Raw genomic sequence first — 16,401 nt, forward strand, 5'->3', positions numbered from 1 at the left:
TTTACAAAGGAAACCCCAAAAAGGCGAATTGCTGGTCAGTTAGAAAGCCCTTCAGTTAGCTCTGCTGTGTTGTCATTGGCAGTCATGCTGTTATCTACACTCAGGTGCCAGAACCTATGACCACCTCAAGAAGACTCGAGAGGAGGAGCGCCTTAAACGCACCATGCTCTCTGAAGTTCTCCAGTACATCCAGGACAGCAGTGCTTGCCAGCAGTGGCTCCGCCGGCAAGCTGACCTGTGAGTAATTAGTACAGGGAGGATGAGCATCTTCTTAGATGCTTTGGCTTTTCCATGTAGTTTCAGACATTTCCATGGGTACCCTACCCACATGGCAGAGTAGTAATGATTGGATAACTAGAAAAACTCCAAATTCTAATTTTAGTAGTCTTATCTCAGAAACACTGTGGTACTGACAGTTTTGAGAAACATAGCTGGCCTTCTTTGCTAACTTTGATCCTCTTTTTAAAAATTAGTAAATTGAGGGATCCCTGGGTGGCGCAGCGGTTTGGCGCCTGCCTTTGGCCCAGGGCGCAATCCTGGAGACCCGGGATCGAATCCCATGTCGGGCTCCTGGTGCATGGAGCCTGCTTCTCCCTCTGCCTATGTCTCTGCCTCTCTCTCTCTCTCTCTCTCTGTGTGTGTGTGTGACTATCATAAATAAATAAAAATTTTAAAAAAAATTAGTAAATTGCAGGGTGCCTCAAGTTGACCATCTGCCTTTGGCTCAGATCATGATCTCTGGGTCCTGGGATTGAGCCCTGGGTTGGGCTCCCTGCTTAACAGGGAGTTTGCTTCTCCTCTCCCCCTGCTCTTCTTTGCTGCTTGTGCTCTCTCTCTCTTTCAAATAAATAAAGAAAATCTTTAAAAAAAAAATTAGTAAACTCCTCCCCCATGTTTCCTCTCTCCCCGCCATTATCTATTAGAACTATTTCAATTGGCAAATCATGTCCCTGTCCTTAGTCTCCATGGATGTTCCAGATTAAGAGCTCTTAACAAATCCAAGTGATTTCTTACACGCCATATTACAGATGACACTTCCTGGTTAGTATAGCGGGGTATCCTATAAAACAGTGCCATCTATCTCTGCATCCCTTTAAAGTAACCAACTGGATAAATGACACCCAGTCCCACATGGGCTTTTGGAAATGGCCTTCTTTGGTGTGACATAAGTTTTAAATTCCTCTTCTTTGTTTTAGTGATTCTGGCCTGAGCCCTTCTGTTCCGATGGCTTCGAATTCAGGTAATTATTTTTCAGGCTAGAGCAAGTCTTGATTATCACATTTTCAGTAGTTCCTTCCCCTTGTGGGAGCAGAGTGCTTAGGCAGAGCAGGTAAGTAAGTAAGTGTATCCCAGTATGTAAACCTCAGCAAGTTTTCAGAATCATCATGGCCAGATAGGGATTATCATCAGGGTTTGAGTTCAGAGACAGGGAAGAAAGAGCTCCAGAGAGGTGTTTTCTTTTTTACCAATGAGCAGTTTATTGTGGTTGTATTTACCACAGATTTTGAGATTTGTCTCACAGGATAAATTAAAGCCTTTGTATCCTAAGCAGAAAGACAAGGATTTCTTTATAAGTTAGAGACTTGAGGTATTTCTGTTATTATTACCTGTTTGGGTATGCCCTTATTTTGAAGTTAGTTTTCAGAGCCAGCTGAAGTCATATGTTATCTGGCAATCCTTGATGCTTGATAATCGATGAATGGTAATTTGAGGTGGTGTGAGTTATAGAGCTCTGATCCAAAATTGTTGTGTTTCTTTGCCAGTTATTATTCATCCCTGCTCCATATGCTAGATTAGCCACTTTCCCATATCAGAACATACAGACCACTCCCCTGTAGAGACTGGCCTAGTGAAAAAGGTGACCCACTTGCAGTTTTACCATTCTTTGGAAACTTGAAACAATAAACTTTGTGATCCCATTCAAAATCTCTCAGATTCAGCATCTAGACAGGGCTCAGAGAAGGCTACTTCTTTTTTTAAAAATGATTCCTTTGTTTCAGGTGGTTATTTCTTAATACTTAAAAGAGAAAAAGTCTTTTAGAGAGTGGTCAGGACAGCTAAATCCAAACTTTATTTTACGAGTTACTTACTTCTAACTCTGCACCCCGAGTCTAAATACAGAAATAGAATAACAAATATAGTAACAGTGATAACTAATAATGGTACTTGTGTTTTCTGAACCATCTCTACTCATTTATTCTTTGTGGCTTCCTCAGCAGGTGTTAGCCTTTCTCATCCCCTGTATTTAGGTTGAGGAGACCCCTTCCTTCTCCTCCTGTTCTCAGCTACTCCTCAGGCAGTGCAAAGTAGCAATCCTGGATCATTTGTTACAACCTAGCCTCTGGTAACTTTGGTGAGATACCAAATGATTTTAGTCTCCCTTTTTGAGCATTTAGAGGAAGGCCAGGCCTATTGGCTATGGAAAAGCCCTTATCCCTTTATTGATTCCACAGAGAAGCTGTTTTCTAGCAGAGCAGCCTGTAACAGTCCCTCCCTATTTCTCTCCACCCCCTGAAAGGCAACCCCCATGAAACTTGTTAAAAATGATTCTACATCTTCTTTTGCCTAACTCAGCCCACCTATCTCCCAACTAAACACTAACTCCAAATATACATTCAAAACCAAAGCAAAAAATTTTGTGCATCAAACTTCCCATCCTGGGCAGTGACCTCATGCTTAGGTTTCTTTCTCAGTATGTGAGTACACCTCAGCTTCTGGTTTGCCATATAATGGCTCATTGTTCCTCTGAGTGGATCTTTCAGGTAAACAGGCTACTTTGGAAGGAACAGATATTCCCTCACATAATAAATAAGAAGGGCCTTTTGCTGGCCTAACAGTCTGCCTTTGATCTGAAGGCAAATGGTATGTGGTTAATTACGGTGTTTGCCTCCTGCTCCTGGCAGAGTGGTGAGGGCTGGGAAGTGTCTCTCCTGTGGACTTGTTATTTCCATTCATCAGCTGTCAGGATTGGTAGCATATGACCTTTCTTCACTAGGTGACATCTGGGCTTTAGAATTTAGAATCTTACTGGGTCGGAAAGAGTAGCAACTGGGTTGCTAAGGTATATGTGATTGTGTATTTTAGCAGAGCAAAGGGCACATGAATTACCACTAGTAATTTCAGGTGAACATTGGGGTCCCCATGTTGCCAACTGGACTGAGGCCTGGGGTGATGGGTAGAGATTTCTTACAGCTGGGCGTGGTGACCATGTAACTAGCCTGGCTGCAGTAGACTGTTACTTCACAATTGTCACTCCTATGAAATACGTACCTTTTTCTGTGTCTGTAGGTAGACGAAGTGCACCACCCTTGAACCTCACTGGCCTTCCTGGCACAGAGAAGCTGAATGAAAAAGAAAAGGAGGTAAAAAAAAAAAGGGGGGGGGGGGCGGGGATCTAGAGGAGAGAGATTAGAATGATTAGTATATATAAATCTAAATAATGGCAGCTATCATTTATTGAGCATTACCATGTACCAGATACTTAGTACTAAGTGCTTCATGTGAATGAAATTGTAAATTTATAAACCTACAGTATCTCATATATGAAAATGGTCATTTCCTGTTAGAATGGTCACTTTGATAAGCTCTACATTATTCCAACAATATAACCATGACTTAAAAGATTTTTAGAATTGTCTCCATAGCATACATGTAAGTCATGAAGAAAGGACTTTATCATCACATATAGTCATATACTAATGTTGATTAAAAATGCCATGACCTACTTTTCTTTTCCACTAAAATCATCAGACTTATCTTCATACTACTTTTGGCTGCCTCAAAAGGGTCATCCTCAAGCATTAAAAAAAAAAAAAAATGTGCATAGCTCTGAAGTCCATTCCAAAAGAGCAACCCTCTTCTGTTCTTCATGTGCTCCTTTTACGATTCCCAAGATCAATCTTCCCATCTGCCACTCCATATCATTAGTAGGTCAGATAGTAAGGGGAGTCATGGAGTAGGGGCTGTTTTAGTCTTTTATTTACTATTCCCCCAGGAAACAGTTGGGGAACTACTATTGCTGATGAAGGTCACGGGCCTTTCTGAGTCAAGTATTAAGTGGCCCAGAGTTTCAAGCAGTATTTATCCTTACCCACAAACAGTGACCTCACGCTGCTTATTGCTGTGGGGTGCCATGGCAGGTGGACTGGGATTGAGCCAGCTTTGTAGATTTTTAGCAGCTGAAGTAGCCTCTTCATGAGGTCTCTGTATCTCCTTCTCCTTCAAAGTAGGAAATGTAATCACAAAAGCAGTGACAGCTACTTTATGCTGATACTAAAAAATGTGATTCACACTTGGGAATCTGAGTATCTGCACCCCCGCCCCTACTATGCCCTGTGGCTCTTCCGTGACTGGCTATGTTGGAATGTGCTGGGCTGAGAGCTCTGTGGACCCAGGCTGCTGCTCAGGACACATACTTGTGCTCCTTGACAAACCCAGGTGAGCCAGCTGACACGTGCTAAAGTCCCTCCCAGCATCAGACTCTGGTTTTCTCTTCCTAAGTGTCTGTTGTCAGGGAATATTCTCTCCAAGGAAGAGACTAAATGGAATGTGGTCCAGCCACCCAGCAGCTCCTATAAATAGTTGGAGGTTGATGTCACTTTTTAAATTTTATTTTGGCTATACCTACTGGATTAAATTATGAGAATGACAGATGTTAATGTTTATTAAATTTGCCGTGTCTTGCAGCTCTGTCAGATGGTGAGGTTGGTCCCAGGAGCCTATTTAGAATACAAATCTGCTCTGTTGAACGAATGTAACAAGCAAGGAGGCTTAAGACTGGCACAGGCGAGAGCACTCATCAAGATAGATGTGAACAAAACCCGGAAAATCTATGATTTCCTCATCCGAGAAGGATACATCACTAAAGCCTAAGGCTCTGAGGGCTTGGGATCAGAAATCACAAGTTTGGAATGTGCTGGGCCAAACAACAGCATGGGCATTCTGGAGAATTTCATTTCTGAGCTGAATTCTTGTTGTAAAAAGAGGAAGGACAAAGGGAACCCTAAGTTGTATTAACATCTACTTTCTTCTCCACCCCACTTTAAAACACTTCTGTTGTTGGTGTTGTGCAGCAGTTATGTGCTAGATAAGCTATTATTAAATGTGAGTGGGCCTTTATTCTCAACACCTCTTGTAACTAAAACAAGAACCATAGTACCTCACATCAGAGTGTTGGTAGAAATAGAACTTGAACCAATCTTTAGTCCTGGGAGTCCGGCTCACATCTTTGTACTTGGGAGGCTGGTTTTCTCATTATATGTTTTGCCTTCAAACGTTACGGAAAGATCTAAAATAAAGAAAAGGGTTATAGAGCATGAGAAAGCTTTCTCTCTCCTTCTGGGGATTTTTTTAAACTGACAGCTTACGTTTATGAGCAAATGGGAGGAAAATCTCTCCCTGATGGTCTCATCCCAAATTATGTCTTTCCCTTTAATGTCTGGCTTTGTACTTTGCAGTCTGACTGTCGAATCTGCAGTAGATTTTTGAGGAGGTGGCACCGGATATAAAATGTCTCTGTTATTTTTAGAATTAATGGATTAAAATGTTTTGCTACTTAATTTGTGGGTGTGTCAAGTATTCTGGTAACTAAAGCACACTTAGGGTGTCGAATGCCCGCCTCATCATGCTGCGCTGTCTCTGCTAACGTGTGTCCTGGAGTCACCCTGTCCTTACCCTGGGTTTCCCAGAATACCAGGCCCCTGAGGATGGAGATGACACAACTAACCTCGGCTTTGCTTGGATTAAGACCTGAACCATAATCTCTTAATGGTAACAGGTTAGCCTGGAATAAAAGCTACTTTTAAAACAAAAGTAAAGCAGTTTCATATATGGGACTCACTAGATATGAGGGTGAGTAACCCCACCATGTCTGAAACTTGATCCTCAAACCATTCCACAATTAAACTAAATGCAAAGTCATGGTTATCCCGTTTCTGTTAGAAACAAAACTGTATATAGAAATAACTTCAAAATTGTATAAATTGCCTCCAGGAGCTGAGTGATTCTTTAATTCTTTCAACATTCAACATATCTAATTAAAATATTATAGGCTTTGTTGGAAGTATTTGTTCAAACTTTTTGCCTCATTTAAATATGCATGCTTAGGGGTGCCTGGGTGGCTCAGTGGTTGAGTGTCTGCCTTTGGCTCAGGGAGTGATCCTGGGGTTCAGGGATCAGGTCCCACATCCAGCTTCCTGCATGGAGCCTGCTTCTCCCTCTGCCTATGTCTGCCTCTGTCTCTCTGTGTGTCTCTCATGAATAAATAAATAAAATCTTAAATAAAAAGCAAGCAGGCTTATCTGGGGTTGCAAATGAAAAGGAAACTCTTAGGATCTGAGGGAATTAGAAGACTTCAATCTTGAAAAAGGGTGGCTTGTGGAAATGCCATCTTTTCTTTGCATTATCGTATCTCTTTGAAATTGTGCTCTGCCACCACCATCACCCCTACTTGATTATAAAGGGATTGCCTCTTGTTCCTGAAAGGTAGTTCCTGTTCTAAAAACTTGGGATAGGGGATCCCTGGGTGACTTAGCGGTTTAGTACCTGCCTTCAGCCAAGGGTGTGATCCTGGAGTCCCAGGATTGAGTTCCACATCGGGCTCCCTGCATGGAGCTTGCTTTTCCCTCTGCCCTGTTCTCTCTCTCTCTCTCTCTCTCTCTCTCTCTCTCTCCCTTACTCTATGAATAAATAAAATCTTAAAAAAAAAATTGGGGATAGATTAGACATCAGGGTTAGGTGGTGTCTGTTGTAGAGGCCTTAGTCTTGATGAAGGAAGGCTCCCTGGGAGAGGTGAGCTCTTGAGGCAATAGGATTGAGAGAGAGAGAAAGTGGCAGATGGAAGTAGACTATTGCAGACGTAGTAGGTGGAGGATGATGTGGAGGTAGCAGTGGGAGCGAGGAAAATGATGCCAAGAGGTTCAGTTGGCAAGGACACAAGGGGCAGCTGGGGTAGCTAGGAGTAGGAGGATAGGAAGACAGTGTGATAGAAACCTTGGAACCAGTCAAACTCTGAAAAAACTGATGGGAGTAGGGGGTGAGGATCTAGATTAGATGAGGAAAATGGCCTGGTTGAAAATACTGATTGAGAAATAAGCCTGTCATTTCAAATGACTATAGTTTAGAGAGTAGGATTATGACTGTGGTAAACCCAACTGTATAAAATTTATGACCTAGAATCCCTGGTAGGTCAGGCCATATTTTGGGTAAGGGCTACTCACCAGTCACTGATTTGCCATCTTTTTGTGCTTATAATAGAAAAGCACTTGCTGATATTTGATGTGGCTGACTTAAATACATTATTTCCTTCCCTGTTCATATCACAAAGGAAGGCCTTTCTTTTTACTAAAAATTCAGGGCTGGCAGGGCCTTAAAAGCATATTCCATCCTTCTTCCCCTTTGCTGCTAGACAAAGTTGGCTATAAACCAACTACACTAATCAAGGTCTCTCTTAGTCCATATCATTCCAAAGAGGGAGCACTTATTCAAACTGAGTGATATTAATAAAGACTTTACTGTTAGAAATTTTTATTGTAATTTAAATTTCAAGGTTTCTTCTGGAATTTTAGGCATGTCCTTCTCTGCCAGTAGTAGAAAATAGAGATCAAATTTATTTATTTATTTTTTTTTTTTGAAGATTTTTTCTATTCATGAGAGACACAGGCAGAGACATAGGAAGAGGGAGGAGAAGCAGGCTCCATGCAAAGAGCTTGATGCGGGACTCGATCCTGGGACTCTGGGATCACTGCCTTTGGCCCTGAGCCAAAGGCAGATGCTCAACTGCTGAGGCACCCAGGCATCCCTAGAGATCAAATTTCTTTCCATGTCCTGACCCTTTGCATGCTCAAAGATCTAGACTGTTTTGTTTTGTTTTTAAGATTTTATTTTAGAGAGGAAGCATTGGAGTGGGTGGGGGGGGGAGGAGCAGAGGGAGATGGACAAGGCTGACTCCACGCTGAGCATAGAGCCTGAGGTGGGGCTCAATCCCAGGACCCTGAGATCATGACCTGAGCCGAAATCAAGAGTCACTTAACCAACTGAACCACCCAGGTGCCCCTAGACTGTCTCTCTTGAGACCAACTAACCCCATGGTTTATCTCCTTTTTGGGTTCCAGTTTTCATCCTTGTTTACAGGTCCCCAACTCCTCCCCTCCCTGCCCATTTAAATCTGAAATCAGCTAACTAACCAGTCCTTGCTGTGAGATAAGAACAAGCTTCCCAATTTTGAATCATGAAACCAGCTTGTGGTTAGCCAGAAAGGGGAGAAGACCAATGACATTCATCAACAACAAGAAAATTCCAGTTGATAAGTCACTCTAGCTTTAGGAAATATGTAGATAGGTAATAAAGAGAACTAAAATTTCCAGTGTAAAGAATCAGACCCAAGGGTGCCTGGATGGCTCAGTTGGTTAAGCATCTGCCTTCGGCTCAAGTCATGATTTCAGGGTCCTGGGATCAAGCCCTACAATGGGCTCCCTGCTCAGCAGGAAGTCTGCTTTTCCCTCTTCATCTGCCTCTCCCCCGGCTCATACTTTCTCTCGCTCACTCTCAAACTAAAAAAGAACCCCAAATTGTAAAGAAGCTTGACAAAACTGGTTTGTAACACTCTTCCACTTATCTCTGGGCAGGAGAATGGTAATGTGTTCTAAGTAGCACTATCAAGGATGTCCTTGTGGGTACCTCTTAGATATGAACTGTATTATTGTTAACACAAAAAGCCTTCCCACCGGGGCACCTGGGTGGCTTAGTCTGCCTCCTGCTCGGGTCATGATCCCAGGGTCTTGGGATCGAGCCCTGCATTGAGCTCCCTGCTCAGCAGGGGGCCTGCTTCTCCCCCTGCCTCTGCCTGCTGCTCCCCCTGCTTGTGCTTTCTCTCTGTCAAATAAATAATCTTTTAAAAGAAAAGAAAAAAAGTTCCCACAACTTACACGGACCTGTTTGTTTTCACTTGTTTGAATTTCTAAAAATTCAAGTTTGGTTCAGGAAGCACTGACTGATCTGGAAGTTTTGCTTTCCTTTCCAGTTTGCTTAGCCAGATGTGGTTAACTTCCATATGATCCACCAGGAAGGACCATCTGTGGTACAGCGGGACACTGCCATGGCTGTAGCCTCGTGTAGAAACTAAGAATTTCTTTTCAATCAGGCACAATAACCAGCTCTTCTGAGTGCAGTGTAAGTGAGAATTGAGGAGGATCTTTAATTGTAATCAGGGTCAGAGCAGCCTGGATAGGATAGTAATGGGCATGCTGACTTAGGCACTTATCTTGCAAGAACAGTAAGTGAGCATTTAGTATTTTGGAATCTAGGTAGCCTATCCATGAAGTATGTACCAGAACTTAGTTTGCTGCTTTTGAGGGGTTGGGGGCTGGGAAGTGGGGACAGGTGAATAATTTGAGAAGTCTGAAGTCTGGAAGCCCAGTTTCTTTTCTTTCTTCTTCTTCTTCTTTTTTTTTTCTTTTTTTTTTTTTGAAGATTTGGGGTGCCTGGGTGGCTCAGCGGTTAAGCGTCTGCCTTTGGCTCAGGTCATGATCCTGGAGTCCCAGAATCGAGTCCCACATCAGGCTCCCTGCATGGAGCCTGCTTCTGCCTGTGTCTCTACCTCTGTCTCTGTGTCTCTCATAAATAAATAAAATCTTTAAAATCTTAAAATCTTTTATTTATTCATGAGACACACAGAGAGACAGAGGGAGAAGCAGGCTCCATGCAGGGAGCCCGATGTGGGACTCGATTCTGGGACTCCAGGATCATGACCTGAGCCAAAGGCAGACGTTTAACTGCTGAGCCACCCAGGCGTCCCTGGAAGGCCAATTTCTAAATCTAATGGAGAGGAGTTCTTTTTCTGTTGAGTTTTGCCTACTGCATTGGCTTCTGTCAGTTGAGATGTGCCATGATAAGAGTATCAACTGCTCTTTGATTTGACTGACCAGGCCTCCAAGTCAAGAAACAGGGCAGCCCAGGTGGCTCAGCAGTTTAGTGCTGCCTTCAGCCCAGGACCTGATCCTGGAGACCTGGGATCGAGTCCCATGTCAGGCTCCCTGCATGGAGCCTGCTTCTCTCTCTGCCTCTCTCTCTCTCTCTCTTTCTCTCTCTCTCTCTCATGAATAAATAAAATCTTTAAAAAGTTATTTAAGGAAAGGGTGAATATCTTAAATCTGACATTAAAATTCCTTTGTCAGGATGAGTTTCTTTTTTTTTTATTGTGTACTGGATCCTCTTCCCAGTAAGGAGTAGGAATAATGAGGAAATTGAGACAAGAATCTAGAAAGTGACCATTAAAAGGTTTAAAACCCCAAACTGAGGTTTGAGGTTTGAGACCTACAAAAAAATTGATTTAATAGATGTACCTCCCTTTGTCTTTGCAAGCCCTATGGTTAACCTTTGCCAGCCCAGACCTGTTATATGTCTTTCAGTGCTGGATAATTAAGTCTGATGCACTTGTTTTCTACTTTGGAGCACAGGAGGTAGACTTCTGTGGCACCACACTAATTATTTGGTTGAATTAATCTCTCATTCTTAACCAAGCAACACTTTTTTTTCAGCTTGTGCTGGTTTCCCCTGAGGTCTCCTGTGGCAGAAAGCTTCCAGGTGGCTTGCTAATAATCCTGCCTTGGTCCAGCGTTATGTTGAACAGAAGTAGCATCTTAGGAAGTGTGGAAGGGAGAAGACCTCATAGTTGTTTTAAGAAACCAGCACTTTGTTAATCAAAGTAAAAATGCTGAAACGCTGTCATCACCCTTCTTCGGTGAACTGACAGCGAAGTGCCAACTCATGACACTTCTAATGCATTTCTCTTCTCCTTGGAGAGCTGTCTGCCAAGTATATATACTCTGTTTCTGAAATTATTTACAGTGTCCTAACCTCTTTTCTCCCATTAAACAATAGATAACTCCTGATTTGGATTTTTCCCTATTACCACCCTTCATTTAGGGAATTCCTTAAAAACAGAAAAATTTATTAAGAAAATAAAAATTAATGGAACCTGCACTGTGGAGCTTAAATTTAATGTTCCCAATCAGTGTTCCCTATGAGAAGACAGATCAAACTGGGGCTAAGTGTCTTAGGTTTTATTTCCATTTTCAATCTTAGGATGTTGTCTAAGATGTAGAGGGCAATTTCCAGGGTTATTCAATAGCTTTTTCCCAAAAAAAAATATTGAAAAGGAGTGAAAAACTCAGAAATGCCATAAAGACCCTAGCTCCCAGGTACCAGGGGCCTTAGCGATGAGTGGACTGATTAGAATTCTCTGTAGAGGAGGAGGGGGCAGCACGGTACCAATCCTGGCCCCATGGGAATATGCTGTCTCTTTGGAGAGGTAGAACATCTTTTCCATACAATATCTTGTATAGGAACCTCTTTTTTTAAGATATTTATTTTTGATTATTTATTTGAGAGAGAAGGAACATGAACGGGTGGTGGGGGAGAGGAGCAGAAGGAGAGAGAGAAGCAGAGTCCCCACTGAGCAGGGAGCCCAATGTGAGGTTTGATCCCAGGACCCTGAGACTATGACCTGAGCTGAAGGCAGACACTTAACTGTGCCACATAGGTGCCCCTAGGAGCCCCTTTTTAACCAAGGGCAAGCCGCAGCAGAAAAAGCCACTCCACTGGGGGGCAGGCGCCAGAGCCTTTATTTTTTCCCCTAGGGGGATAGCACTTTGATATATATATCTATACATATATATATTTGATATATATTATATATAAAGATTTTATGTATTCATTCATTCACAAGAGACACAGAGGGAGAGCGGCAGAGACACGGGCAGAGGGAGAAGCAGACTTCATGCAGGGAGCCCGATGCGGGACTTGATCCCTGGACCCCAGGATCACGCCCTGGGAATGAGCGCAGGCACTCAACTGCTGAGCCACTCAGGCATCTCCACTTTGATGTATTTTTACCAAAGGGTATTTACCTAAGTTCTAGCTACAGATTCGTGACAGCAACGTCAGGCTTACCTGGCAGCCCTCCTCCCTCCACCCCACGAAAATCTTTGCCTTGTTTTGGGCATGCATGGTTTCAGATTTGGGACACCTGTCAGATCTAAGTCGGCATAGGTTTAACTTCATGATGCAAAGCAAAATGCTTTTGAGAGCAAAATCTCCCAGGAGTGCCTCCGCCCCCAGCAACTGCAGAAAAGAAGGCGTCTGTGGGAGAGAAGGGTGGCTATAGACGTCATTGCATCTTCCAGATCCCAGCTGTGACCTGGCTCAGAGTTTTACAGTTAAAAATAACCATGGCTTAGAGTTGGGGGAAAAAAGTAAACTGTTGGGTCTCCATGGAAACTAAGAGAGGAATAAAAAAGCAAGCCATGGATTTCCAGCAGATGTGGCAAGACGGGGTGGATATAGGCGCTGGAGCTTAGGGGCTCTCTCTGGTGAAAGGGGATACCCCTCATTAGCACCCAGGATGTAACCACACATTGCTCCAGGGTTTTAGGGACACACTTCGCAGTCAAGATATGTTTACAACAACAATGCGTACATCTTAGGTCTGGTGAATTATTTGAGGCATCCAACTTCCTGTAACAGATTGGCTACTATCTGACAGCAGAGAGCTGGTGAGCAACACAGTAGGTTTGATGTTGCCTTTTAACCAATTTGGGAACTTCTGCTATCCCCTTCCCCCATTCATTTACAAAGTCAGAGGCTTGACTGGACCTAAGTAGCAATTTATAACTAGAGGGGAAGTCTTCAGGCTCTTGAATTGACAGGGACATTTACTCCCCTTGAGTAAGTTTAGGTTTTTTATCTTTGATGTAGTAGATTGTGCAAAGTATTTTTTTAAGATTTTATTTATTCATGAGAGACAGAGAGAAGAGGCAGAGACACAGGCAGAGGGAGAAGCAGGCTCCATGCAGGGAGCCCCGCGTTGGACTCGAACCCAGGTCTCCAGGTAATCCTGGGCTGAAGGCGGCACTAAATCGCTGAGCCACCCGGGCTGCCCTGTACAAAATATTGTTAATTACCCAGGACATCCTTAAAAGTGTATCTCTTACAAATTCTGGTATTATTACGAACGGTGATTAACTCACTCTTGGGGGAGGAGGAATATCATATTTCTTCATTTACCCTTCCTTAAAGGTTTATTTTTTTAAGGTTTTATTTATTAGAGAGAGAGAGAGAGCAAGAGGAGCAGCAATGCAGAGGTTGATCCCAGAACTCTGGGATCATGACCTGAGCGGAAGGCAGATGCTAAACCGACTGAGCCACCTTAGCACCCCTAAAAGTTTCTTTAAAAAACATTTTTCAGGGATCCCTGGGTGGCACAGCCATCTGGCGCCTGCCTTTGGCCCAGGGCGCGATCCTGGAGACCCGGGATCGAGTTCCACGTCGGGCTCCCTGCATGGAGCCTGCTTCTCCCTCTGCCTGTGTCTCTGCCTCTCTCTCTCTCTCTGTGACTATCATAAATAAATAAAAATTTAAAAAAAAAAAAAAAAAAACATTTTTCAGGCAGCCCCGGTGGCGCAGCGGTTTAGCACCGCCTGCAGCCTGAAGTGTGATCCTGGAGACCCTGGATTGAGACCCTGGATCGAGTCCCACGTCAGGCTTCCTGTATGGAGCCTGCTTCTCCTTCTGCCTGTGTCTCTGCCGCTCTGTCTCTGTTTCTATGAATAAACAAAATCTTTAAATAAAAAATAAAAAACATTTTTCCCCAAGAAATACATGAATATATTCTTGTAAAAAAATTTTTTTAAATCCCTTGGGGCACCTGGGTGGCTCAGTCAAACATCTCTCTTTTTTAAAAAAAATTTTATTTATTTATTCACGAGAGACACAGAGACACAGGCAGAGGGAGAAGCAGGCTCCCTGCAGGGAGCCCGATGTGGAACTCGATCCCGGGACCCCAGGATCACACCCTCGGCTGAAGGCAGATGCTCAACTGCTGAGCTGCCCAGGCATCCCAGCATCTGACTCTTGATTTCAGTTCAGGTCATGATCTTAGGGTTATAAGATGGAACCCCACAAGACCTGTGTCAAGCTCCATGCCCAGCAGGGAGTCTGCTGGAGATGCTCTCTCCTCCAGCTCCCTCTGTCCCTCTCCTGCTCATGCGTGCATGCTCTCTCTCAAATATTTTTTAAAAGTTTTAAAAATCCCTCTGTTTTCCTTTTTTTAATGATGTTTATATGCTTTTTTATTACCAGCCCCAGTGTATTAGAAAGACCTGAGTGTGAATGGAAGACGCAACTGTTCTTTCTAAGGGACTCATAAAGGTCTGATTAGTCTCATCTAAGTCATTGCCTTGTTTTGCTACTTAATAATAATGCAATCTTGGGCAAGTTTCTCAATCCCTCATGTCTGAAGTGTGGTTGATAATACCTACCTGACTGGGTGTGATAAAAATGAAATGGAATAACACACCTGGCACCTCCTTTCCTTTTCCTTCCCATTGAACCTTTGCTATTTTTGTTTAATGCCAGCCAGGTCTGAACAGTGCTTGATTTTCTTGTACCACACAATTCATACCATGCTGAAGTCTCACAAAGGGACAGTTAGATCTCAAAGACACAGAGCAAATGTTAAAACAGGTAGAGGTGCATTTTTCAAGGATGTTCTTTGGAATTCTTATAGTGCATCATTGTCGTCACAGCCCCAGGGTTGAAATAAGGGCAGAAACTTTCAGAGACAGATATTAACTGACCTAGTTATCATAGGTATGTTGTAATATTCCCTTTTATAATGCCTAGCTCAAGAAGCTTGAAGTCAGGTTATAAAACTGTATACACTAGAACTATAACCGTGTGAATAAAACTAAAAAAATCATGCATAGAAAAAAAGACAGGAGGGACTCCTGAGTGGCTTAGTCAGCTCAGGTCATGATCTGGGATTGAGCCCATATTGGGTTTCCTGCTCAACGGGGAGTCTGCTTTTCCTTTTCCCTTTTCTCTTCTCTCCAAATCCCACTTGTGGCCTTTCTCTTTCAAATAAATGAATAAAATCTTAAAAACAAAAAAAGGATGAGAAAAAAAATTGCTAATTGTTATTTTGGTAAAGCAGTTAAATTATGGGTGATTGGGGATCCCTGGGTGGCTCAGCGGTTTAGTGCCTGCCTTCCTTTGGCCCAGGGATCAAGTCCCACATTGGGCTCCCTGCATGGAGCCTACTTCTCCCTCTGCCTGTGTCTCTGCCTCTCTCTCTCTTTCTCTCTCTCTCATGAATAAATAAATAAAATCTTTAAGAAAAAATTATGGGTGATGCTTTCTCTCAGTAATGTGACATCCTTATTAATGGAAAAGTTAAAAAAAAAAAAGAAAAAGAAAAAGAAAGGGATCCCTGGGTGGTGCAGTGGTTTGGCGCCTGCCTTTGGCCCAGGGTGTGATCTTGGAGACCCGGGATCGAGTCCCATGTCGGGCTCCCGGTGCATGGAGCCTACTTCTCCCTCTGCCTGTGTCTCTGCCTCTCTCTCTCTCTCTCTCTGTGTGACTATCATAAATAAATAAAAAAATTTAAAAATGGAAAAGTAATATTTTATGAGAATTATGAAAACTGAAAATTGTTTAGACTATGTATAAAATATAATAAATAAAATATGATAAAATCAATCTTTATCATAGCCATATAAGATGCTATCTTACATCTTATAAAATAGCAGAAGCCTTAGCCAAATTTCTGTAGTAGATAAAATGTGTTTTGGGACTTCTGTCCTTCTAGTTCTTTTATCTTTTCCATATTTATAGAGTTTCCACTCAGATACCTGGTGTCCCCTATTCTTCTCCAACATGTCAAAGGACAATAAAGATTTACTTCTTTAGGGGATTTGCATCTTTACAGCTATCAATGGCATATACTATGAAATTAGGATCATTAACAAGCAGGTGTTCAAAACATCTGTGAGCGTGAGACCTGATGGCACCCTGAAATCAGACTTCTGTAGATCGGGGGAGTCCTGATCACAGCTGTTCCCAATACTGACAGATACATCAAAGCTGTTGCCAATTTGTTAACCAGAGGCAATGACAGGAATGGAAGATGCAACTGTTCTTTCTAAGGGACTCATAAAGGTCTGATTAGTCTCATCTAAGTCATTGCCCAAGCAATTAAGGAGAATATTTTTGGAAAAGCAGACTTCAGAAGCCAAGCAGATTAGAAGTTTCCACCCTCTACTTACTGCTCTCATTCTGCACAGAAGCTGCACTGCTCTATAAAGCACTGCTGATTTAGATGTAGTTGGGATCAACCACCCCTTCCCTGGGCATAGACAAGTTGTACTTTTGTAGCAGATGGCCTCTAAGATGTATCTACATCTAAAATAGTTGTTATAAAAATATCTATGCACAGTCTAGTAATGTGCTGTCTAGTAAGTAGTCACTAGCCTCATGTGGCTATTTAAATTTATTAAAATTAATTAAATAGCAGCCTAGCTGGCTCAGAGGTTGAGCGCTGCCTTTGACTCAGGGCGTGATCCCAGG

The 16,401-nt window shown here is 42.8% G+C and overlaps 1 protein-coding gene across 5 annotated transcripts in view; it reads left to right on the forward strand.

Moving 5' to 3' along the window:
* The window catches only part of TADA2A (transcriptional adaptor 2A), a 53,410-nt gene extending 47,852 nt beyond the window's left edge, over nt 1–5,558 (forward strand). For all 5 annotated transcript variants that reach the window (XM_038548045.1, XM_038548048.1, XM_038548047.1 and 2 more), the window contains 4 exons: nt 105–237; nt 1,197–1,240; nt 3,289–3,362; nt 4,687–5,558. In XM_038548045.1, coding sequence (XP_038403973.1) covers nt 105–237; nt 1,197–1,240; nt 3,289–3,362; nt 4,687–4,872 — 437 coding nt within the window. In that variant the 3' untranslated portion in view covers nt 4,873–5,558. The remainder of the gene's footprint in view (nt 1–104; nt 238–1,196; nt 1,241–3,288; nt 3,363–4,686) is intronic.
* The last annotated feature ends 10,843 nt before the right edge of the window (nt 5,559–16,401 follow it).

The sequence above is a fragment of the Canis lupus genome, chromosome 9 (assembly GCF_011100685.1).
Source record: "Canis lupus familiaris isolate Mischka breed German Shepherd chromosome 9, alternate assembly UU_Cfam_GSD_1.0, whole genome shotgun sequence".
Lineage (NCBI taxonomy): Eukaryota > Metazoa > Chordata > Mammalia > Carnivora > Canidae > Canis > Canis lupus.